Here is a 21,528-nt window from a genome sequence, read left to right on the forward strand (position 1 = left end):
AGCTTCTCTCTGCCCTCAGCTCCCAGCTAGACACATGTTAAACAGACTAGTCCTGGTCATCTAGAAGCTTGTACTCTAAGCAGACTTGTAAAGGATGTTCAGACAACTGGATAAACTCTGAACAAGAACATTAAGGAAGTGACTCATGTATCATCACACAACAGCCCACAATGACCTCTGAATATGCACGTCTCCCTAGCTTTTATAGATGTATTTTATGCTCCTACATAGAAACGCCAGGCAGACTGAGCCCTCCCGAGTATCCTCGGGAGAATTAGGGAACTAGAATTTGCATCTAGCATTGCAATTTTGGCCCAAACAAGTCTGTTCTGCCTCTCCCACCCCTCTATTACTTAGCCACATAGCTTCCCATTCAGGAAGTATTGCACTTATGAGTAACAGAGATAGCAGGCAGATAAGTAGGTAGTTTTTTTCTTAAGTGAATGTGTATAAATATGCATAGTAATTTTATGTGGGTTCACATGGGTATTTTATTTTTATGTTCCTTTGGATCTAAGCATTTAGGTATACACTGCTCTGAGGATTCAAAAGTGCTGCTGCTGGAAATGTTATTTATGGAGCTAGATTTCCTACCTCCCAGAATGACGTACACTTGCACAGTTTCGACTAGGAAATGTTCTTAGTGCAATTTTCTCCTCTCTCCGGTGTGTCCACAACTTAGCATCTCACAACAAGACGGGGATCTAGACAACAATTAGCAGGAGCTGTTGGTGTTTCCTTCACCACAGATAACTGTCATGTTGATGTTCTGTCAGAGTGAGAGGCATCCCACCACCTTAAACCCCAAAGTGTTTGTTACCACTTCGGAGCTCATGCATTAGATGACGGCCTGAATCAACATCACTCATCCTGATAGACCATTTCCACTCCATCATCCACAAGCCATTTATTGTTGTTGTTGTTCAAACAATAGCACACTAATTAAAAGGATCTGGACTGAGAAATTGCTGAAATCAGCATATCTCATATTTGTTCTTCAAAGAAGGCAAAGCTGCTTTTCTTTTTGGTTCTTGGATAACTGCCATAGTTCCGGGTATTAGGATACCTATGTGGAAAATCCTGTTCTCCTCTACCTTTTTCCCAAGAAAAATGTCTGGCACGGGCCCCCTAACAGGATTTTGTTATACATCAGCAAAAAAGACAGAAAAAGAAAATATTCAGAAAAATTTGTGCTCACCAGATGTGAAATTCCTAGAATTTGTTGAAAGGAAAGACAGCAGCCCTTAAAAAGCACCTGGAGAATACTAACAACTGTTTCTGCACTTCAAGATTGAAGTACTATAATCTTCAGAATTATAATTTCTCCTCATAGATCCACTGGATTATCTGTAATCTCAACACTATGTCTGGGTAGAAAACCCTGCTTTTTCCAGCATTTTTACCAGGGCTGTGTGCTAGGGTTATAAGAGCCATAGTGCTTCCACCACTGAAATACCAGTGAGCAAGCAGTGGTTCCCATCCATTAGGTACCCAGAATGACCTGTTAAATTCAGAGTGTGAGACACAGTGAAGGTTCTTCACTGTGGCTACTGACTCTTTCAGAGGCTGTACTTTGTAAATTGGGAAGTCATTTAATATTCAAGCGAATGGTATTAAATAGTGCATCACAAGCTTTCTTGTCAGGCAAAGGTATTTGATTGTAGTTCAGCCATTTATCTCTTCCAGAGGGCCTAATGTAATTGGACTGTCACATGGAAGCTAAAAATGACCTCACTTATGGAGTGGAAACTGAAAGCTAAAGCAGTAAAACAGTATGTTTATGGTGTCATTAGCAAAGCGAGTAGACTATAGCAAGATTGAGAAGCAGCAGAGCCTTGTGGAAGAGCACAGGCCTGTGAGTCAGGGGACCTGGGTTCTAATCCCGGCTCCGGCACTTGCCTGCTGTGGGACCTTGGGTGAGTCATTTGACTTTTCTGTACCTCAGTTTCCTCATCTGTAAAATGAGCCTTCAATCCTACTCTCGCCTAGTTAGCCTGTGAGCCCCATGTGGGACAGGGACTGTGTCCAACCTGATTGTCTTGTATGAACCCCAGTGCTTAGTGCAATGCTGGACACAGAGTAGGCACTTGATATTATTATTATAATATTCAGCCAACACACCTTGAGGACCATGAGTCATCTGAGTTATGAGTTGTATTAGAAAGTTCATTTTAAAGCTGTCTCCACTACTGCCCCTAGGAAGGGACTACGCTACTGTGAAATGGGCTGGGGGAGGCAGCCACCTCTGGGGAAGGAGATGTTAACCACTATAGGTGTGCTCTGTCTCCTAAGAAGCCACTGAAGGCAACTCCCACTCGTGCAGTTTGGAAAGGGTCAGAGTTCAGAGTGGAGGGTGGCTGGCCAAGGACATGAAGAGGGACAGGGAACTGCAGGGGCTGGAGCCTGGCAGATGATGCCATCTTTGGCTTAGCAGCAGCACAGGGGCTACTGGGAACTGACCTGTCCCAGTATGGCCCGGGAATGCTGGTTAACTCTGCTTTGGAACGACACTGATGCCTTCCCTTTGGGCTGGGATATGAAGGAAATCTTAGAGCAGATATGAGAGCCAAGGCTGGCACTTGCGCTTTGACAGGCCAGGCAAGTAACCAGGCCCCACATCACCACCCCTGCTCTGACTTTCCATCTTCTCCAACTGGAAGACACAAGGTGTGTGGGTTTGGAGAGTTGGGGGAGGGGGGCAGGGGGAGAGACAGGGAGGAAAGAGTGGAGGAGCTGTTGCCTCCTTTACCTCTTCCCAAATGCAATTAGCAAAGCTGGGTGTCCCCTTTCAGGCTGACCTCCAGGCAACTGCTTGGGGGACCCTGGTCAGCCCTTGGAAAGTGAACTCCAAGAGTGAAATAACTCACTGAGTCCTGGGGCAACCTGCCTGAAAGGGAATCGTGGCCTCTGGGGCCAGGCCGGGCCCACCCACTCAAGTCTCCAGAGGTCCTGAACCTGAAAATCCTGTTTGTCTTCATCAGGAAGTGCATCATGCTGCTGAGCTACAGTGATCAATCTGGGCACTGGTATGACCAAGGGTGGCTGGCAAACGGTCTCCAGTCCCAACCCTCTAAGCCAACAGCTTTTGGGTTCCTTTGGCAGAGGAAGGGGAAAGAAAGGGGTCATTCTGCCCTTCTAAAGGGAATCCCTTCCTTGTAGAGGAAAAAGACTAAAACTGTTTTGTTTCCCTCTAGGAAAACCTCTTTTTTGTAATGGAGTACCTCAACGGAGGAGACCTAATGTACCACATCCAGAGCTGCCACAAGTTTGAGCTTGTCAGAGCTACGTAAGAGCCCCATGATATGTTTGGCCTTTGACACTGTTGCTGCTGTTAATATCTCTTGTGTGTCTACCGGGTGCCTACACTTGTTCAGACGTCCTGTTTTTCTTGCTCAGCAAGAGCCACCACCATACCCATGCTTCACAGTTGGGCATTTCTCTGGGCACTCTAAGCCTGTTTTGTGTGCGGGGATGGAAAGGGGAATACATCTCCAGAAACACAGGACTACATTTTATTTTATTCAGTACTTCAGCTCTTTTATCCCAGGCACTTAATGTTTTAGAAAACCCCAGAGTTGCTAAATTTAAAACCCACCCCCCGGCCAAGTAATGCCGGAGAGGTTATGGTAATCCACTTCACCTTGTTAGTCCTAAACTGCCCCTGGATTAGGGATCAGGACAGAGAACCCTAGGACAGAGGTAGGTAAAGTACTAAAGGAAGATGAGAGGGAAGATGAGGAGTGTTGTATCAGCCTCCTCCCTGATTTCCCTGCCTCCAGGCTCTCCTCTCTCCAGACCACACTTTACTCTGTTGCCAGATATTTTTCTAAAACAGTGTTCTGCACACATCTCCCCACTATTCAAAAATCTCCCAGGGTTCCCAGTCTTCACCTCCACAACCAAGAACTCCTAACCTTTGGGTTCAATCATTTGTATTTATTGAGTGCATACTGTGTGCAAAATGCTATAGTAAGTGCTTGGGAGACTACAATATAAGATAATTGCTAGACCACGTTCCCTGCCCACAGTGAGCTTACAGTCCATTCATTCAATCAACGTATTTACTGAGTGCAGAGCACTGTACTAAGCGCTTGATAATAATTATGATATTTGTTGAGTGCTTACTATGTGCCAGGCACTGTACTAAGCGCTGAGGTGGGTACAAGCAAATTGTAAAGTACTCAGTAACCTTTCTCCTTTCTACTTATCTATTCTGTTCTCCCAGTAAAACTCAGCTCACACTCCTCATTCCTCTCAAGCTCACCTTCTCACTTGCCTCATCCTCGTCTCTCCTACCACCAACTTCTTGCTCACCCTTTTTTTCCCCTGATGGGAGTTCTCTCCCCCCTTCATCTCTGACAGACCTCAGCTCTCCCTATTTTCAGAACCCTTCTGAAATTACAATTAGGGGAGCACTGGGGCCTAGAGGAAAGATGTGAATCTGGAAGTCGGAGGACCTGAGTTCTAATTCCAGCTCTGCCATTTGCCTGCTGTGTGACCACTCAGTTTTCTCAGTTGCAAAATGGGGATTCAGTATCTGTTCTAGAACGTCAGCCCCATGGGGACAAGGACTGTGGTCGAACTGACTGAACTGCATCTACCCCAGAACTTAATTCAGTGTTTGTTACATAGTAAGCACTTAAATACCACAATTTTTGTCAGCATTATCAGTTGTTTTTGTTTTTTTAACTCCTCCCCAGGGCCTCTCCTGAAATATCTCAAATCTCCCAAACTGCCACTTCAGTTTGGCAGTTTAAAGATTCATTCATTCATTCATTCAATTGTATTTATTGAGCACTTACTGTGTGCAGAGCACTGTACTAAGCACTTGGGAAGTACAAGTTGGCAACATATAGAGATGGTCCCTACCCAACAATGGGCTCACAGTCTCCTCCCATAGCACTATTTACATATTTTATATGCCCAATACTTCCTCCTATCTGTAATTCAAGTGTCTTCCTCCCCTGCTGGATTGTACACTCCATGAGGGCAGGGATTCCATATGGTCATTTGCTTGGAACAGTGCTCTGCACATAGTAAATGCTCAGTCAACACTGTACCCGCCCAAGCACTGAGTACAGTGCTTTGCACACAGTAGGCCCTCAATAAATATATTGATTGAATGATTGACAGGGCAGGAAACAGATGTTAGGTGATGGAACGGGGGAATTGGGAAACTGGAAAAGGCCCTCATCCTATTTGAAATAAGATTTTTAAATTCCCCACACGGATGGGTGGGAGGGAAGAGCAGAGCAAGTAAGGCCTCCGGACTGTGAGCTCAGTGCAGGCAGGGCTCATACCAACTCTTATGTTGTATTCTCCCAAGCGCTCAGTACAATACTTTGCATCCAGTAAGTACTCAATAAATTTGATTGATTGATTGAGGAAGACAGCATAAACTAGGTTACTTTCCCTGATGGATTCCATGGGTTCTGATTTGTCCAGGTGTGGAAGCAATCTCCCACCTTCCAGTTGCCATGCTAACATCAAGGGCAGGCTCACTTTTCTTGGACCCACAGAAAACTGGTTTTGGCTAGAAAATAACTTCCCTTGTTTGCCCTGAAATGAGAAGGGCAAGGTCTTTGATTAAAGGGATGAGTTGTGGATAAGTTCCAGCAGCAGCGAGAACCTCTGATGAGCTGCTCTGTATGGTTGAGGGGGGGACATTTGTCAGTAAATCATTAAGCAGATCCCCTAGGTCTCTGCTTGGTGACATATGGTCCCAGGGGGCCCACAGTCCCTCAACCAATCATCTCCTAGAAATCTAAACAATGTGAATCCGGGGTAAGATCAATGGTCATTCCAGCCCAGGATTTTATTTCTGACATTGGCAACAGGATGCTTGCAGAAAGCATGATGGCTGCCCTCTGTGACATCCAAACACACCCCTAGGGAATGTACCAATCAACATTCCCAGCCTCTGCCTCCCATCCGTAATTCGGAGAAATAGATGTGGCTCTGCCGGCCGCGTCGGCCAGGTATCGGCTGATAGAAAGGATGGGACTATCATGGCTGTTCTCGGAAGGGCTCCGCTGACTTATTCTGGGGAACAATAACAGTAATAATAATAATGGCATTTATTAAGTGCTTACTACATGCAAAGCACTGTTCTAAGCACTGGGGAGGTTACAAGGTGATCAGGTTGTCCCATGGGGGGCTCACAGTGTTAATCCCCATTTAACAGATGTGGTAACTGAGGCACAGAGAAGTTAAGTGACCTGCCCAAAGTCACAGAGCTGACAGTTGGTGGAGCTGGGATTTGAACACATGACCTCTGATTCCAAAGCCCGTGCTCTTTCCACTGAGCCACGTTGCTTCTACTGAGGCAGATGGAGCACGTAGATATCTGCTGCACCAGCGAGGGGCAAGATTTGGGAAGGGCCTCAGCTTCCAGGAGCTGCCTCTAGAAAGGGGAAGCTGAGGCCCTAATGACTGAGCAGAAGTTTGTGAGATGAGTAGCAACACCGTGGTGTCACCGCAGCTAGGGAGTGGCTGCCTCAGCACCTGGTTCCTCAGCACTCCGGCCCTCGTTAAGTGCTAAACTCAGCCCAACGGCTGGATCAACGTTCTGCTAAGTCTGCTGAGGGATGCGGGCTGGTTCGATGCCAGGGGTTGCAATCCTTGTGGAGGACAGAGAGGTAGAGTTTGCTGGCTTCCACTCAGATGGGCAAAAATAAGTGTTGCAGCCCAGATCTTTAAGTAGCAGTAGTAGCATTTGCTGAGCACCCACTTGGGGCTCTGCATGTACTAGGCGCTTGGGAAATACAGAATAAAGAAGTGGTACATTCCCTACCCACAAGGAGTTTTCATCCTTCCTCCTCCCTTTTTCCTTCCCTCCTCCTCTGTTAGGTTTCTTTCTCCCTGGCAACTTCACACTTTTTCCTTTTCCTGTTTGAGTCAGTCAGTCAATCGATGGGATTTATTGAGTGCCTACTGTGTGCAGAGCACTGTACTTAGCACTTGGGCAATTACAACACAAGAGACACGTTCCCTGCCGCAACAAGCTTACAGTCTTGAGAGGGAGACGGACATTACTATAAATAATCTACAGATATGTACCTAAATGCTGTGAGGCTGAAGGTGGGGTAAATATGAGTACCTAAAGGGTACAGATCGAAGTGCAAAGCCGATGCAGAAGGGAGAGGTGTTTGGAGAAAAGAGGGCTTAATTGGGAAAGATGTGACCTTAATAGGTTGTGAAGGTGGGGAGAGTGACCCTATATGGAGGGAAAGTGTTCAAGGCCAGAGGGAGGACGTGGGAAAGGGGTTGGTGATGAAAAAGATGAGACTGGGGCTCGGTGAGTAAGCTGGCACTAGAGGAGTGAAATGTGCCAGTCGGGCTGTAGTAGGTGGGTGAGGTGAGGTGGGAGGGGGTGAGCTGATTAAGTGCTTTAAAACTGATGGTAAAGAGTTTCTGTTTGATGTGGAGACGGAGTCTTTTCCCTTTCCATACTCTTCGCTGTGGCTCAGTGGAAAGAGCACGGGCTTTGGAGTCAGAGGTCATGGGTTCAAATCCCAGCTCCGCCAATTGTCAGCTGTGTAACTTTGGGCAAGTCACTTAACTTCTCTGTGCCTCAGTTCCCTCATCTGTAAAATGGGGATTAAAACTGTGAGCCCACCGTGGGACAACCTGATCACCTTGTATCCCCCCCAGCACTTAGAACAGTGCTTTGCACATTGTAAGTGCTTAACAAATACCATCATTATCCAACTTGTATTTCCCAAGCGCTTAGTACAGTGCTCTGCACGCAGTAAGCGCTCAATAAATACGATTGAATGAATGAATCAGTCTTAGGTGGGGGTGTTCTATCAGCAGTGTCCTTTACTTGGCACCCATGGAATCCCAGTAAATACTGAAAGGAATGAACAATTCATCAAGTGTTTCTGAGCATAAAGCGGTCACTAACCTAAACCACTGCATCTTCATTCGAAAGTTTTCTCTAGACCAACATGCACAAGAGCTCTGGCCACCCTTGAAAGCTAAAAATGAGAATCTATGTTGGCAGCGTATCAATACCCTGGGTTTCCTTCCTTCAGGTTTTATGCTGCCGAAATCATTTGTGGTTTGCAGTTCCTTCATTCTAAAGGAATCGTGTACCGGTAAGTTCTGGTTCTTTTTGCTTCTGAGAGGCTGTTGTGGTTTTTGGTTAAGAGTCACCCCCTCGGCCATGGCTGACCCAGCTGGTTGAACAGCTGGGTTTTGGATGGGGAGATTTGGGCCCAGGGCCTGGCTGGGTGACCTCAGCACTTGGGTAAAAAGCCAAAGGAAATGGGTGCCGTTTGCCAGGAGGAAGCTCCCCCTTTTCTGCTTATGTCTACCCCCCAAGCAGTTTCCAAATAGTTTCCCTCTCCCTGCTTTGCACAGTTCAAGGAGAAAATAGCATGGCCTGGGAGTCAAAAGGACCTGGGTTCTAATCCCAGCTTCGCCACTTGTCTGCTGCGTGACCTCGGGAAGGTTACTTAACCGCTCTGTGCCTCGGTTACCTCACATCTGTAAAATGGGATTAAGAATGTGAGCCCCATGTGGGACAGGGACTGAGTCCAACCTGATTAGCTGGTATCTACCCCAGTGCTTAGCACAGTGCTTGGCACATGGTAAGCATTTAACAAATAATATTTTTTTTAAAAACCACAGACTGCCCCCTGCCAGCCCACTGAGAAAAAGAGACTGTAACAAGAGCTGGCAGGCTGGAGGCATTCCCACCCCTATTTGTCCTGCAGATGCCTTGTCTGTTCATCCAACCCCAGAAGAGGTAGCAGAACTCTCTCTTCTTTGCTTTATGAAGTTTCTTCTCAGAGGATTCTCATTGGCAGCTAACCACACGATTTATGTACCATTCTTCTTTGATTTCCTCTTTCTGTTAGGGTTTCTGGGGCTTCCAGTACCCTGAGTTTTCTCTCTAGTTTCATCCATTTTGGTTTTTTAAGTGGTCCATAGGAGCTCTGCAGTGCAGCATGAAGAGTCCTTGCAACCCTCCCCACACATACACATGCACACATACCTTCCCTGCAGCAGCAGCAGCCTGGGCAGCTCTGACCAACAAGAGTGGAATGTGGGGAAGGGTACTTAAGGCATAGAGGGAGTCTTTGTTAAACCTCTTTCCCCACCAATGGCCTCCCATTTCTCTGGGATGTAAGTGCTTCAGGTAGGGGCCTTGGAGAAGTATCTTGCTACTGGCACAGGAAACAAATCAAGGAATTTGGAGGGATTTGTCCCCCGGGATTCAGAAGAGCAGATCCAAGGATAACTTGCACTCAGTAGACACTTTATTTTTCTTTTATCATATTTGTTAAGCGCTTACTATGTGCTGTGAACTATTCTAAGCGCTGGGGTAGATACGATAATCAGATTGGACATAGTCCATGTCCCACATGGGGCTCACAGTCAATCCCATTTTACAGAAGAGGTAATAATAATAATAATAATTGTGGTATTTGTTACGCATTTTGTACCCGGCACTGTACTAAGCACTGGCGTGGTTACAAGCAAATCAGGTTGGGCACAGTCCCTGTCTCACATGGGGCTTGCAGTCTTAATCCCCATTTTACAGATGAGGTAACTGAGGCACAGAGAAGTTAAGTGACTTGCCCAAGGCCACACAACAGACAAGTGCAGAGCCAGGACTAGAAACCACTCCCAGGACCACTGACATACAAAGCTGATGAATCCCACAAGACCATTATAAAACTGTAGTTACATAAGCCACTTGCAATTTCCGATTACTCATCAAAAGAGAATTGCCGGGTATATGAGAGAAAGAAAGTAGTAATCATTTTGATAAATTAAAACTTATTCTACCTCCGCACATCCTGAAACACATACCTGTTTAAAACCTTTTATAATTGTGGATCATATCCCCTGCATTTCAAGTAGACATGGTTCCTTACCTACGTACAAATTATTTCTACATTTTTCCTGCGGTCTCATTACCTGCACAGTCACCACCAAATGAAAACTGGGGGCAAAGAGAGGTGAAGGCACTTGCCCAGGGTTGCCGAGCCAAGCTGGGGAAGAGCTGCAAGTGGAAAATCCGGGCCACTGGACCAACCCCTAAAGCAGCCATTTCCCATAGTGCAGGTTAGCGCTTATAGCTATAAATGTGAACCCAGTTCAGTACTGGGAAGGCTCACTGATGACTGACCCACATAGGGCTTTGGCAGACAGTCTTCCAGAAAGAATGAGCCCTGCTATGTCTTGTCTTTTGGGTGACGGCCCCAGGACCTGCATCTCATTTTGCAGGTGGACTGCAAAGACTGAGCCCCAGTAAAGTGAAGCTCTTACACCAGTCCCCACTTGCCAGTGCTGAGATGGCAAGACAAAACTTGCCTGGTCCTCTCTGTTCTAAACAAAGGGCATCCCTCCTCATCCTCGGCTACTGCCATCACTCCTCTCCTTCTGCTCCAACCCACTTGAAGACACGGGATCTAGAGGTCCCGGATCTGGGCTGTCGGCCCTTTCAGACCAAATCCTGTCCCCCAGTGATCCGGAACCCGGGTCCTCCCTGGGCTCCCCCGGGGCCCCAGTGATCGTCCTCTATGTCTCATCTGCTGTTGCCTAAAGGTGGTTTGCTTTTCCTTTTGTTTTCCAGAGACCTGAAACTAGACAATGTCCTTTTAGACAAAGACGGGCATATCAAAATAGCCGATTTTGGGATGTGCAAGGAGAACATGTTTGGAGATGCCAAGACAAGCACTTTCTGTGGAACCCCTGACTACATAGCTCCAGAGGTAGGTATGTCCAACAAATTCTTAGGGCCTGGAATTAGAACTGGGGCGGGACAACATGTGAAGGGGCAAGCCCCCTACACACACACACACACAACCCCCCCCCCCCTTTACCTCATACATCCTCAGCAACTGGGGGATGGGAGTACATTATGCTGGCAGAGTGAGCTCCTTGAGGTTGAAGATTATGTCTACTAATTTATTAATTTGCTGTACTCTCCCAAGCACTTAGTACACTGCTACGTAGACAGGCACTGAATAAATAATATTGATTGGCTGATTGATTAGTATGCGAGGGGTGTGCTTGTGTGTTAACTTCAACCACCACCACACACCAGAATATATTACCCCTCCTTTTTCTTCATCCCACTCCACGTGCACATTCCCCGGCACTTTCATTAGCACCCTACCTAGCGGGGCAATTGCACACTAAATATCTTTTCCATGAAGCTGAGACCCCTGCTTTAGCTTCTTCTGCTCGTAAAAGCGTAGGTGTCCAAGGGCAGCTAAACCTATAGAGTTCAATGCCTGGCCAGAAAAGCAGGTCCCTGAGTAAAGCACAGTCCAAACTGCTATTCCCTCTTCAGAAATTATAGAAAAATTAGAGATTGGGTGATTTAATATCCTAAAAAAGGTAGGGTTTGGTTGGGTTTTTTTTGTCTTCAGGAGGCTATAGTAAATGAACTCTTACATGAAATGTTCATTTTTCCTTCTTTCTAATAAAGTCATCTTTCAGCAGTTTGTTAGCTCAGCACTTGCTCTGGGAAAATGGCAGCCATTAGCTGGCAAAAGGAACGAGAAAGTAAACCAGAAAGTGAATCTGGTAGGAAACCAAATGGAATGTGGCCAGCCTAACCTCAGTATCTACCCCGAATAAGCTGAAACACGGTCAGCATGAATTCAAGAAAGATGGAGTAGTAGCACAGAAGCAGAACAAATGGGAAACAAATTCAAACACTTTGGGGGAAGAAACTATTAGGAACTCAGACTTTGGGGCTGCTTCTGGTAAAGATCTGATTTTACTCCGACTCTAGACTACAAAATTGGAGTTTTTATTTAGAGCTCCTGGATCAACTAGGCATACTCTCAATAGACAATTATGGAAGAGTAGGTCTACTCAGCCATAATTATGTGAATAAATAATTCTCCCAAGTCTTCTCTAGGTGACCTAGAACTTTCAAGGATGGGACTGGGAGTCAGGAGATCTGGGTTCTAAACCTAATTCTGCCTCTGGTATGATATGATCTTGGGCAAGTCACTTAAACACTTTGGGCTCCAATTTACCACATCTGTAAAATGATAGTAATTGCTGTCTTTTGCTATCTCACAGGAAGGTTGTGAACATAAAATGAGATAACTGATGTGGAAGCATTTTGGAAAAACTGAAAATGCTATTTTTAGATGCAGAAGCTCTTGTTTCATGAGATTGATATTTGGGCTGTTTAACTGTGTTACCCCAAACTAAGACTAAAATTGACTTTCCTCAATTTAGAACAATCCAAAGGAAAGACATGGACATGGATTGTGTCCAACTCATTTAGCTTATATCTACCCCAATGCTTAGTACAATGCCTGACACATAGTAAGCACCTAACAAATACCATTTAAAAAAATACAGAATTTAAGAATCTTCAGTAAGCATCTTACTGAACCTGTGAAATTATGTCAAGTTTTGTGCAAGCCCTGAAAATCATGGCAAATAAATCAAATTCCCAAACAGAATAATGGCCAAAGTCAAGATTTAATCAATATTACAAATTGGAAAGAGTATCAACTGAAGATTCAAAGATAAAATTATCTCTAAACTTGATTGCTTTATTACCAGAAGCTACTCACCATGTGCTTATTCACAGCGTAAATGGTTTTGCTTGGAGAAAGTAAATGGAAGGGTTTCAGACTAAAATAATCTCAAATTAGCTCATTCTAGCCTCCTTTTTTTTACCCCAGGTAGAACTTAAGTAGAGAGAACTTCCTCGCCATGTAGAACCCTTCTTCTGGTCAAGTCCCAGGGGAGCAGCGGACAGGAATGGAAGGCCAAGCCTGCACACCAAAGATGAGGATTTTTTTTCCCCAAATTTCTTCAGGGAAAAACTACACCCCATCCAGAGTGGGGTAGAGCTGTTCCACGATTAACAGAGAAAACTAACTCCATGCAGTTTACCTTAATAACTTCTAGGAAGTCTAGGCAAAACCAACCCCTTCGCCCCATGTGGTTTATAGTTCTTCACATCCTTTCCTCCCCTATAATTCTCATTCCGGCCTTTAATCCAGGCCTGTTTGAAAGGGTTTTAGAGCAAGTCCCTTTGGCTGTGACCTTGCCATCTAGCATCTATTCAAAGAGCAAGGGGGTATATTTATCTTTAAACTTTCTCCTGTTTAAAACACCAAGTCAGCACTCATCATACAAGAAATGGCCTAAATATTTTTCAGGACAGTCCCCATCTCAAACAGGGCCTACTTACAATCTAAGTAGCAAGTCAGCAGGTATCTTATCCTTGTTTTACAGGTAGGGAGCTGAGGCGAAGTAACTTGTTCAAGGTCAGTCACAGAGGGAGCGAGAATCACATCTGGGATTAGAACCAAATTCTCCTGATTCCTCGCCCAAGGAATTTTTCAGCGTGGCAGTATGGTCTTGTGGAAAGAGCAAGAGGCTTGGAATTAGGAAAACTGGGTTCTACTCCTAGCCCTGCCACTAGCCTGTTGTGTGACCTTGGGCAAGTCATTTAACCTCCCTGGGCTTCAGTTTCCTCATCTGTAAAATGGGGATGATACCTGGCTCTCCCTACTTCACAAGGGTATTGACAGGATAAAATAATTGTTGAAGCACTTTGGAAAAATGGAAGTGCCATACAAATGCTGTGTGTGACCTTGGGCAAGTCACTTGACTTCTCTGGGCCTCAGTTACCTCATCTTTAAAATGGGGATTAAGATTGTGAGCCCATGTGAAACATGGACTGTGACCAACCTAATGAGCTTATATCTACTCCAGTGCTTAGTACAGTGCCTGGCACATAGTAAGTGCTTAACAAATACCATAAAAAACATTTAAAAAATGCAAGTATTAAGTCCAATTCATCCAGAATGTTACAGCAAGTCAATGAGAAAGCAGGGATCAAATCTCAGAGATCCATACCTGCATTAGCTTTACATGAACTTCCAGCCTACTTGCTGATATTGTCTCAAACAAACCCCATCTTGTCCCATAGATTGTGAGTCCCTCATGGGACAGGGACTCACCTCACTAGCTTGTTTTTATACACAATAAGCACTTAATACCATAATTATCATTATCAGAGACCTTTAGTGACCAAATTCACACTATATCAGATACCTAGGCATGTCTTTCTGTTTCTGACATCTCCCCCAGCCCCCATATTTCAAATCAGATCAGAATTAACTCCTCTCTTATCCACCACCCATATTTTCTGTGTGCTTTCTTCCTCTGGCTACACAGATCCTATTGGGGCAGAAATACAATACATCAGTGGACTGGTGGTCCTTCGGTGTCCTCCTCTACGAAATGCTTATTGGCCAGTCCCCTTTCCACGGCCAGGACGAAGAGGAGCTCTTCCACTCCATCCGCATGGACAACCCCTTTTACCCCCGCTGGCTGGAGAAGGATGCCAGGGACATCTTGGTGAAAGTAAGTGAACGGTTCCCCGGCCCCCAGACACTTGGCCCTTCTGACCATCCCCTATGGATCCCATTCAGGATTGCAAATCACTAGACCTGGGGGGCTCAAATGGGACTTCAACCTATTTAAATGATCTACCTTAGAATCAGCCCTCTTCCCCACTTAGATTGCAAGTGCATCAAGGGCTGGGACAGGGGCTTGTTTTCTCCTTTGGAACTCATTCCCCACAGGGCCCAGGATTAGATCCACTCTGAGGGTTCGCAATCAATTCTGATAGATTGGTAGGTAGATGGGAGGATGGGTTGGTGGAACCATGGCAAAGTTTCTGTCACCTCATGCAGCAAGTGGGGAAAGGCCCTACTAGCCTATTTTGAAAAGCTAAGCTACTATTTCTTCTCTCTCTTGACCAGACTCTGCTGCATCTTTCACTCCACCAATAAGAATCCCATCAATTTTCCAGAGATCTTAGAGGCCTGAGATCATTTTATTCCCATCAAAACTCCCAGCCAATCATCAGAAGTTTGAGATCTGGCCAAATCCAATTTTCCTCTCTCTCTCTCTTTCTCTCGGGCAGTACATATCCAATTTGGTCCAGCTATTCAAACTTTTTCTTCTCTAATTATCTGCAATTCCTTTACCTGGATGTTCAGAGTTCAGAGTTGTGAGGCTCAAATATCCTGTTGTGCACATGGCACAAATAACTCCCTACATCACCTGGAGTCTCCTGACTGCTGCTTTGCAGTAGACACATAAAACCCTGCATGGGGGTCTGATTTCTGGTCCGGCCTTGGCTTTCCAACTGCTGGGTGACTCTGAGCAAGTTGCGGCAGCTCTCTGTGCCTGGATTCCCTCATCCATCAAATGCAGATTTGCTTCTGGAGGAACATCCTGTGAGGAATAACTGAATTTAAAATGTAATAATGTAAAACTGCCAACTTTCAGAATGCTGAATAAAGCAGAATGTTCCACAGAAGAAATGGCATTTGGCAGAATCACAGTCCTGTCAGTATGAAGCCCCACAGGGTTAGTCCTGTAATTCTATTAGAGTCAGCATTTGCAGAGCATTGATTTATACACTGTATGGGACTCTTATTCATCAGTCGAGATTGAGATCCATAGAGAATTACTGCTGGGAGAGGATTGTCCAGCTGATTATTGCGCAACAAATGCCATTTTTTTCCCTAGCTGATTCAAAATACGGGGCCCTGTCTTATGGAGCAGAAATGATGGAAAATTAACGTCCTCAAATAGAAATTTGGATCCCGCTTCCAGAAAGATGTTTTCTGAAATGGAGTGGGAGGCCGAAAGGGGGAAGGGTCAGAGGGGATTCTCCGGGCCTGGAGAATCCTCTCCCTGGCTCACAGGTGCTGAGCCTTGATGACAGGCTGCTGCCATCTTGGCCTGATTCCCGGTCCAGACACAAAAGTAAATTTAAAGCAACAAAGACTGCATTCTGGATATCATCAGAAGAGAGACATGCTACTTCCTAGCCATGTAAACCACTCCTCTATAGCCTTGGTGGACAAAGACAAGCTTTCTTTCCCAAGAATTTATTTTCCCAGACCTCCTCACCCAAAGCTGCTGATTCAAGGCTATGGTGAGGTCACTGTCCATCTCCTGGCTCCATGGGTGAGCTGATTTGCCGCAGGACCAATCGTAATTTACCCCTGTGGAGAACTAGGAAGCAGGAAGTTTAGGGTTTTACATCACCTCCTGCTTCTAAATGAGGAAGGGAGAAAAGAAATTCTGGAGAAACACAAGAACCTCAGCCACTCCCTTGTGCTGACCAGGATGGGAGTTCCCGCACTCTCTGAAACGCTGATGAACTTGGAGTTCAACATGCCCACCAGAGGCCCTAAAGAGGGTCTGGAGGCATTGGAAGGACCCTTCAACTTCATTCTGAACTACGTGTTCCTTCTTTCAGACACTCCTCCTGGCGTCAAGAGCAGGACAAGGACTGTGAGGCTCTAAAACTGTTAAACTGTTAGCTTTGACTGCACAGCCCAGTCCTGCCACTGCTAGATTGGCCCCCTCAAAGATTAGGTGTCCTTTCACCACACAAAATATTTCCTTGGGCAGACCTAGCAAACAGAAAACTCAACAAATTCTACTACTACAACTATTGCTGCTGCTGCTGCTACTACTACTACTAATACAGACACAAAAAAAAACAAGTTAAGCACACATTTATGCTCCTGAGCAATGTACAACCTACTTCTGCCACTGCAAAATCAGCAAAGTCTACTTTTGCTGTAAAACATTTTCATTGTGATGGGTTTAGAACATTTTTGAGGAGTTAGGGAATTCTCTTCCCACAGTGCACGCCCATCTAGCTTCAATGTGATAGAATGTTGGAAGAAGTAATTTTATCAGGCATCCGCTGGGTGCAAGGTACTGTATTAAGCATTTGGGGAAAATCAACAGAAGCAAGAGACATGATTCCTGCCCACCAGGCACTCTGATGGAAAGAAGTTGCTTTCCATACACACAAGGTGCCAGTCACGGCACCTGTAGTTCTCTGTAATGCGAGGAACTTCAAAAACACAGCCTCCACAATCTAGGATAACTGACTGTACGATACTGCCCATGGGCCCTCATTCAGGCCGGTGAGTTACCAGTAACTTAACCAAAAAACTTTCCTGTTATACCAGAGCCTGCTGCCTGCACTAGAGAGCCCCATACCTGGAAAACATACTTTTCTTGGGAGCTGTCTTAAAATGAAAAACAAACTGATGGCAATCTGTAGCCAACATCAATTCCAGCACCTGAAGAGGGCTGGTGTTTTTCAGACTGCCTTGCTCTTTTAAACCCAAGACAGGTTTTATTTACACAGAAAAAGATTTTCCGTCCTTTCTATGTCAGCCTCTGACAGACCAGGGGAGCCGGAGGGATAAGGGACAGTGGGGAAGAGGGAGGAGTTTCTCTGGGGGCTCAGCGATCTCTCTTTGAACAATTTTCTTTTGTCATCAGTTCGGTGGGTGACAGTCTGAGCTGGGCCAAGAGACTTGGAAAGAACTACACTTTAGCTCGGATTTGTGAACACTGGAGGATGCTGTAAGGAGAAATTTCCTTGGTGGCTAAACTACAGTCTCCCAGTGCACCGGGCTGGTAACAGGCCGACGGGAAAATGGGGATTCTGGAAAATGGCACCTGGGCCAGGCTTCGGGAAGCCCACTGCAGGTTCACACAAACTGTCACTTGGTTTACCCCTGTTCATCAAAGAAAAGTGGATAACGATAAGATGCTTCAACCAAACTGCACGGTTTTACCCCAGTTCGATGTTAGGGACAACAGAGAGGTGGTACCCTCCAGTATTGAAGTCCAAAACAGCAATGGGGGCAGTTGTGAAATAAACAGAAAATGGCTAGCTCACAGATTGACTGACACACCCTGGGACTAATGTGGAGATTTGGCCATTGGCCTAGCAAGGCATGGAACCACCCACCCTGACTCCTTTATTCATGAATACAACTTGATATAGCCACAAGGGGCTTGATCATGATTTTCAGCCATTTTACCCATTAGTTTCGTTTCCTCAGCGAAATCAACTCCCAGAGAGTTGATTTCATAATCTAGAGATAGATCATGATTTCATAATCTAGAGATAGAGTGACAACACTGGAATCAGGTCCCACTCCCCTTTTTCCCCCCACCCACGTCACCCGCTCTGCCATGACTTGTCCCCACCTGGGCCGTGGCTGCCCCTAACTGGGGCCTTGGCCATCCCCCCAACTCCTACTTCCCGATCTTGGGAATGGCAGACATTCCGAGCCCCGGAACAGAGATCCCCGACCAGCTCCTCCCGAGAACTTAACCCATTTTCCTCTCCACCCAACCCTAGCTCTTCGTGAGGGAGCCCGAGAGGAGGCTAGGTGTGAAGGGCAACATCCGTCAGCATGCCTTCTTCCAGGGGATCCGCTGGGACGAGCTCGAAAAGAGACAGATGGAACCACCATTCAAACCCAAAGTGGTAAGGACTCACCCCCTGCGGCTGCATGTTCCCTTTACTTCTCCTTAATCCTCAGCGACAGGGGAGCCCCCAGAAGGTGTGATGGGGACGGGCAGTCTCCCGGGTCTGGTCCGGTTCTGGAGCACTGTCAGACGGTTATAGCCCCTGTCCGTGGACTCCCTGAAAAGATAGATTACGTGTGGCTTGGAGGACATTTTCTACTGGTATTGAAGTTTACATGTTAGAGAGATGGGAATACGATCCCTCAGTGTCTGTAAAATTGATGCAAGAAAAAAAAACAGGGTAAACTTTGTCAGTTACTGTCCAACCCCCAAAGTGCACACAGTTGCACACAAAAACCAAACTGAGTAGGGTATTTGTCTTTGACCGCACTGGTCGCCAACAGGGTCCTGACTCCTAGTGCCAACAGACACCAACGATTCCACGTCTACTTCCTCCCCAAATCTTTCGTATCCTATCGCTCCCCAGGCAAGCAGCATTGCCAGAGGAAAGAGCACACACTGGGAGTCTTTGCTAATCCCAGCTCTTGCGCTTATTTGTTGTGTGATTCTGGGCAAATCATTAAACTTCTCTAGGCCTCAGTTTCCATATCTGTAAAATAGCAGTGAAATACCTGTTCTCCACTTCCGTTAGACTGTGACCCCCATGGGGGTCTAGGCACAGAGTAAGCACTTAATAAATACCTCATTATTATTACTATTATTATTTCATTGGGATTTAGGATTGCACATGTCTGCGAATGGGTTATCAGATTGATGAGTACAAAAGAAATCAGAGAGTTAAAGGAGGGTGCCTTGGCATCTCTCATATGTAGGATATGAAGGAAGATCAGAGATTCTGAAAGGGGTTGTGCTAGCAGGTATGGAGTTGGAAATGAGGCTCTGATACCGGGGGGGACAGAAAGCACCCCCAGTGGAACTGCATGGAGCTCAGCAGAAAGGAATAATCTGAGACGTGCCTTTCCCGTTGTGGGTAAATAAGAATGAGGATGCCCAGGAGCAGGAGGAATGGGCAGGTTAAGAGACGTGAGTGTGCAGAGGGAGGTGCAATAAAAATACAGCTGTCGGGCCATGGGGTGTGTTGGGACCCAGTGTGCGAAGCTGTCAGGGTTAGCGACTGCAGGGGCCAGTTCCCACTAAAGACCAGCTCCCAGATCCCTAGCGGGCTCAGCCATCCCCTTGCCATTTCACAGGACAGCTTCCCCTCTACTTGGTGATTCAAGTGTCCAAGCTTCAGAGCTTTGGTCCAAACTTTAGAGAATCTTAGGTTGTAGAGCATTTCCAGTCCGTGGCAGAGTGGTTCCGATCTGGAATGTTCTCCAAGGGTTATGCGGGGGCAGGGAGACCACACGCTCAAAGACAACAAGGGTAACGGTTACTGGTTCAGAGGATGGCCAGTTGTCCAGTTTTAGCCAGGAAAGTCAGTCTCAAGTTGGTCTGACCCCAGTCTGGTACAGATAAAGCACTGCCGTTGGGGATTTGTATTCTCACAGAAGTCCTGGTTCTAGGCTCAACTTGAAATCAACAAGTTTAAATCTCAACACCTGCTTTTTCTTTGTTCATTTTTCTCCTCCTGATAGAAATCACCGAGTGACTGCAGCAACTTCGACAACGAGTTCCTGAATGAGAAACCCCGGCTGTCCTTTGCCGACAGAGCACTGATAAACAGCATGGACCAAAATATGTTCAGCAACTTTTCCTTCGTTAACCCTAAGATGGAGAGGATGCTCTCCTGAGACTCGCCCTCCCCAGAGCCTGTCTAGCCAAAGGTTCTTCCTGGGGACCGGTTCGAGGGACACTTCCTGGGCCCCTCATGTCACCCTGGCACCAAAAGGGGAAACACTCAACACCCCCGCCCCTCCAAGTTTCAGACGTGGGAGCAGATGGTCCGGGCATGACCCTCCTGTGGCGGAAACCAGCTCTACTTCACTAAAGACACTTTGGTTTCGGCTCTGGCCCTCCTTTTGCTGAATACTCTTGAATGTGAATGTCCAGGTGTCAGAGGGAGGCCTAGCTGGGGAGTTCAGATTTACCACTCCAGCCATCACAATGTAGCAATTTACTTGAAGGATAGTATTCTGTACTGTGAAAGATTGAACAACTGAATAATCCTGTAAATTACGTCTCTGCACTTGAGCACACGGGCCCCATCGATGGCGGCCTGAATGAATCCAGATATGAACCGTGGACAAACTCTCCAACTGAAACAGCACACTGCTCTCGACACAGAAGTGATTTTCCCCAGCTGCTGACAAGTGACTGCTGACCTATTTTACTCTATGTTCGGATCTGTAGAAGTGTAAATGGACAAAAAGAAGGAAAAAAGAAATAACCCTTAAAAAGTAACAAGGTTTTCCCACGGTCTCTTCACAATAAACATAGCCTGTCACTTAAGATTTGCAAAGCCATTCATCCTGATTATCCAGGAACCCTGCACCAGAGATAAAAACAGTAAATGGAAAGAGTTCCAGTCACCTGATAGGGTTTTTCCACTGGAAGCCTAATAGAAATTTGTAATCTGGTTATCTTATCAAAGCAGAAATTAAATTTAGGGTCCTGTTAAGAAAGTGTAATCTTCATTGCTCCCTTCAATTAAAACTTCTTCTCAACTTTCCAACCATACATTGCTCACTTGAGACCATGTCCGGGGCTGTCACCTATCACTAGTCTTATCGTGTAAAAGGAAAGGGAACCACCTATGGGAAAAGGTAAAAATACAAAAAAACCTACCATCCACAATATACTCATCCTATCGGGAAATCTTGTTTTCATGCAACATAAAGATGAGAGCCATGTGTGTAGAGAGCCATGTGTGTTATTTACCTCGATCGCCTTGTTAATTTAGAATTGTGAACATACATTTTGTAAAGGCTCAGTGCTGTTTGTACAGTTTAATAAAATGTTGTGATTTAATGGCATGGAGTTGTAAAAGTGTGTGTGTGAGGGAAAGAAAGAGGGAGAGTAATTGTGATAAAAAGAAACCCAGAGACTCTTGGAAGTTTTATGACCCGTTTTCCTCTGCTTTGCTCAGCAGCAATTCAGTCATCAGAAACATGCTGGGTGCTTGTGGTTTTTCATTCTGGGTTCATTCTAAAGCCACGGTGTGAAAGAAAAACTAGAACCAATTTCCAGGAGTTTAAACACGAGGAAAGAGAAACGAACAATCCATCAACAACCTGAGTTTGATTCGGTTTGGGCTGA

General features: G+C 45.8%; 1 protein-coding gene across 5 annotated transcripts in view; it reads left to right on the plus strand.

The window, feature by feature from the left end:
• PRKCQ (protein kinase C theta) overlaps positions 1–21,243 on the plus strand; it is a 94,215-nt gene extending 72,972 nt beyond the window's left edge. For 4 of the 5 annotated variants that reach the window (XM_038741391.1, XM_038741392.1, XM_038741394.1 and 1 more), the window contains 6 exons: positions 3,195–3,286; positions 8,037–8,099; positions 10,589–10,727; positions 14,179–14,367; positions 18,200–18,328; positions 19,908–21,243. In XM_038741391.1, coding sequence (XP_038597319.1) covers positions 3,195–3,286; positions 8,037–8,099; positions 10,589–10,727; positions 14,179–14,367; positions 18,200–18,328; positions 19,908–20,063 — 768 coding nt within the window. In that variant the 3' untranslated portion in view covers positions 20,064–21,243. Of the gene's footprint in view, positions 1–3,194; positions 3,287–8,036; positions 8,100–10,588; positions 10,732–14,178; positions 14,368–18,199; positions 18,329–19,907 lie in introns of all 5 variants that reach the window. The other variant, XM_038741393.1, reaches the window with a different exon arrangement.
• Positions 21,244–21,528: the final 285 nt, after the last annotated feature.

Source organism: Tachyglossus aculeatus (genome assembly GCF_015852505.1).
Source record: "Tachyglossus aculeatus isolate mTacAcu1 chromosome 12 unlocalized genomic scaffold, mTacAcu1.pri SUPER_6_unloc_1, whole genome shotgun sequence".
Lineage (NCBI taxonomy): Eukaryota > Metazoa > Chordata > Mammalia > Monotremata > Tachyglossidae > Tachyglossus > Tachyglossus aculeatus.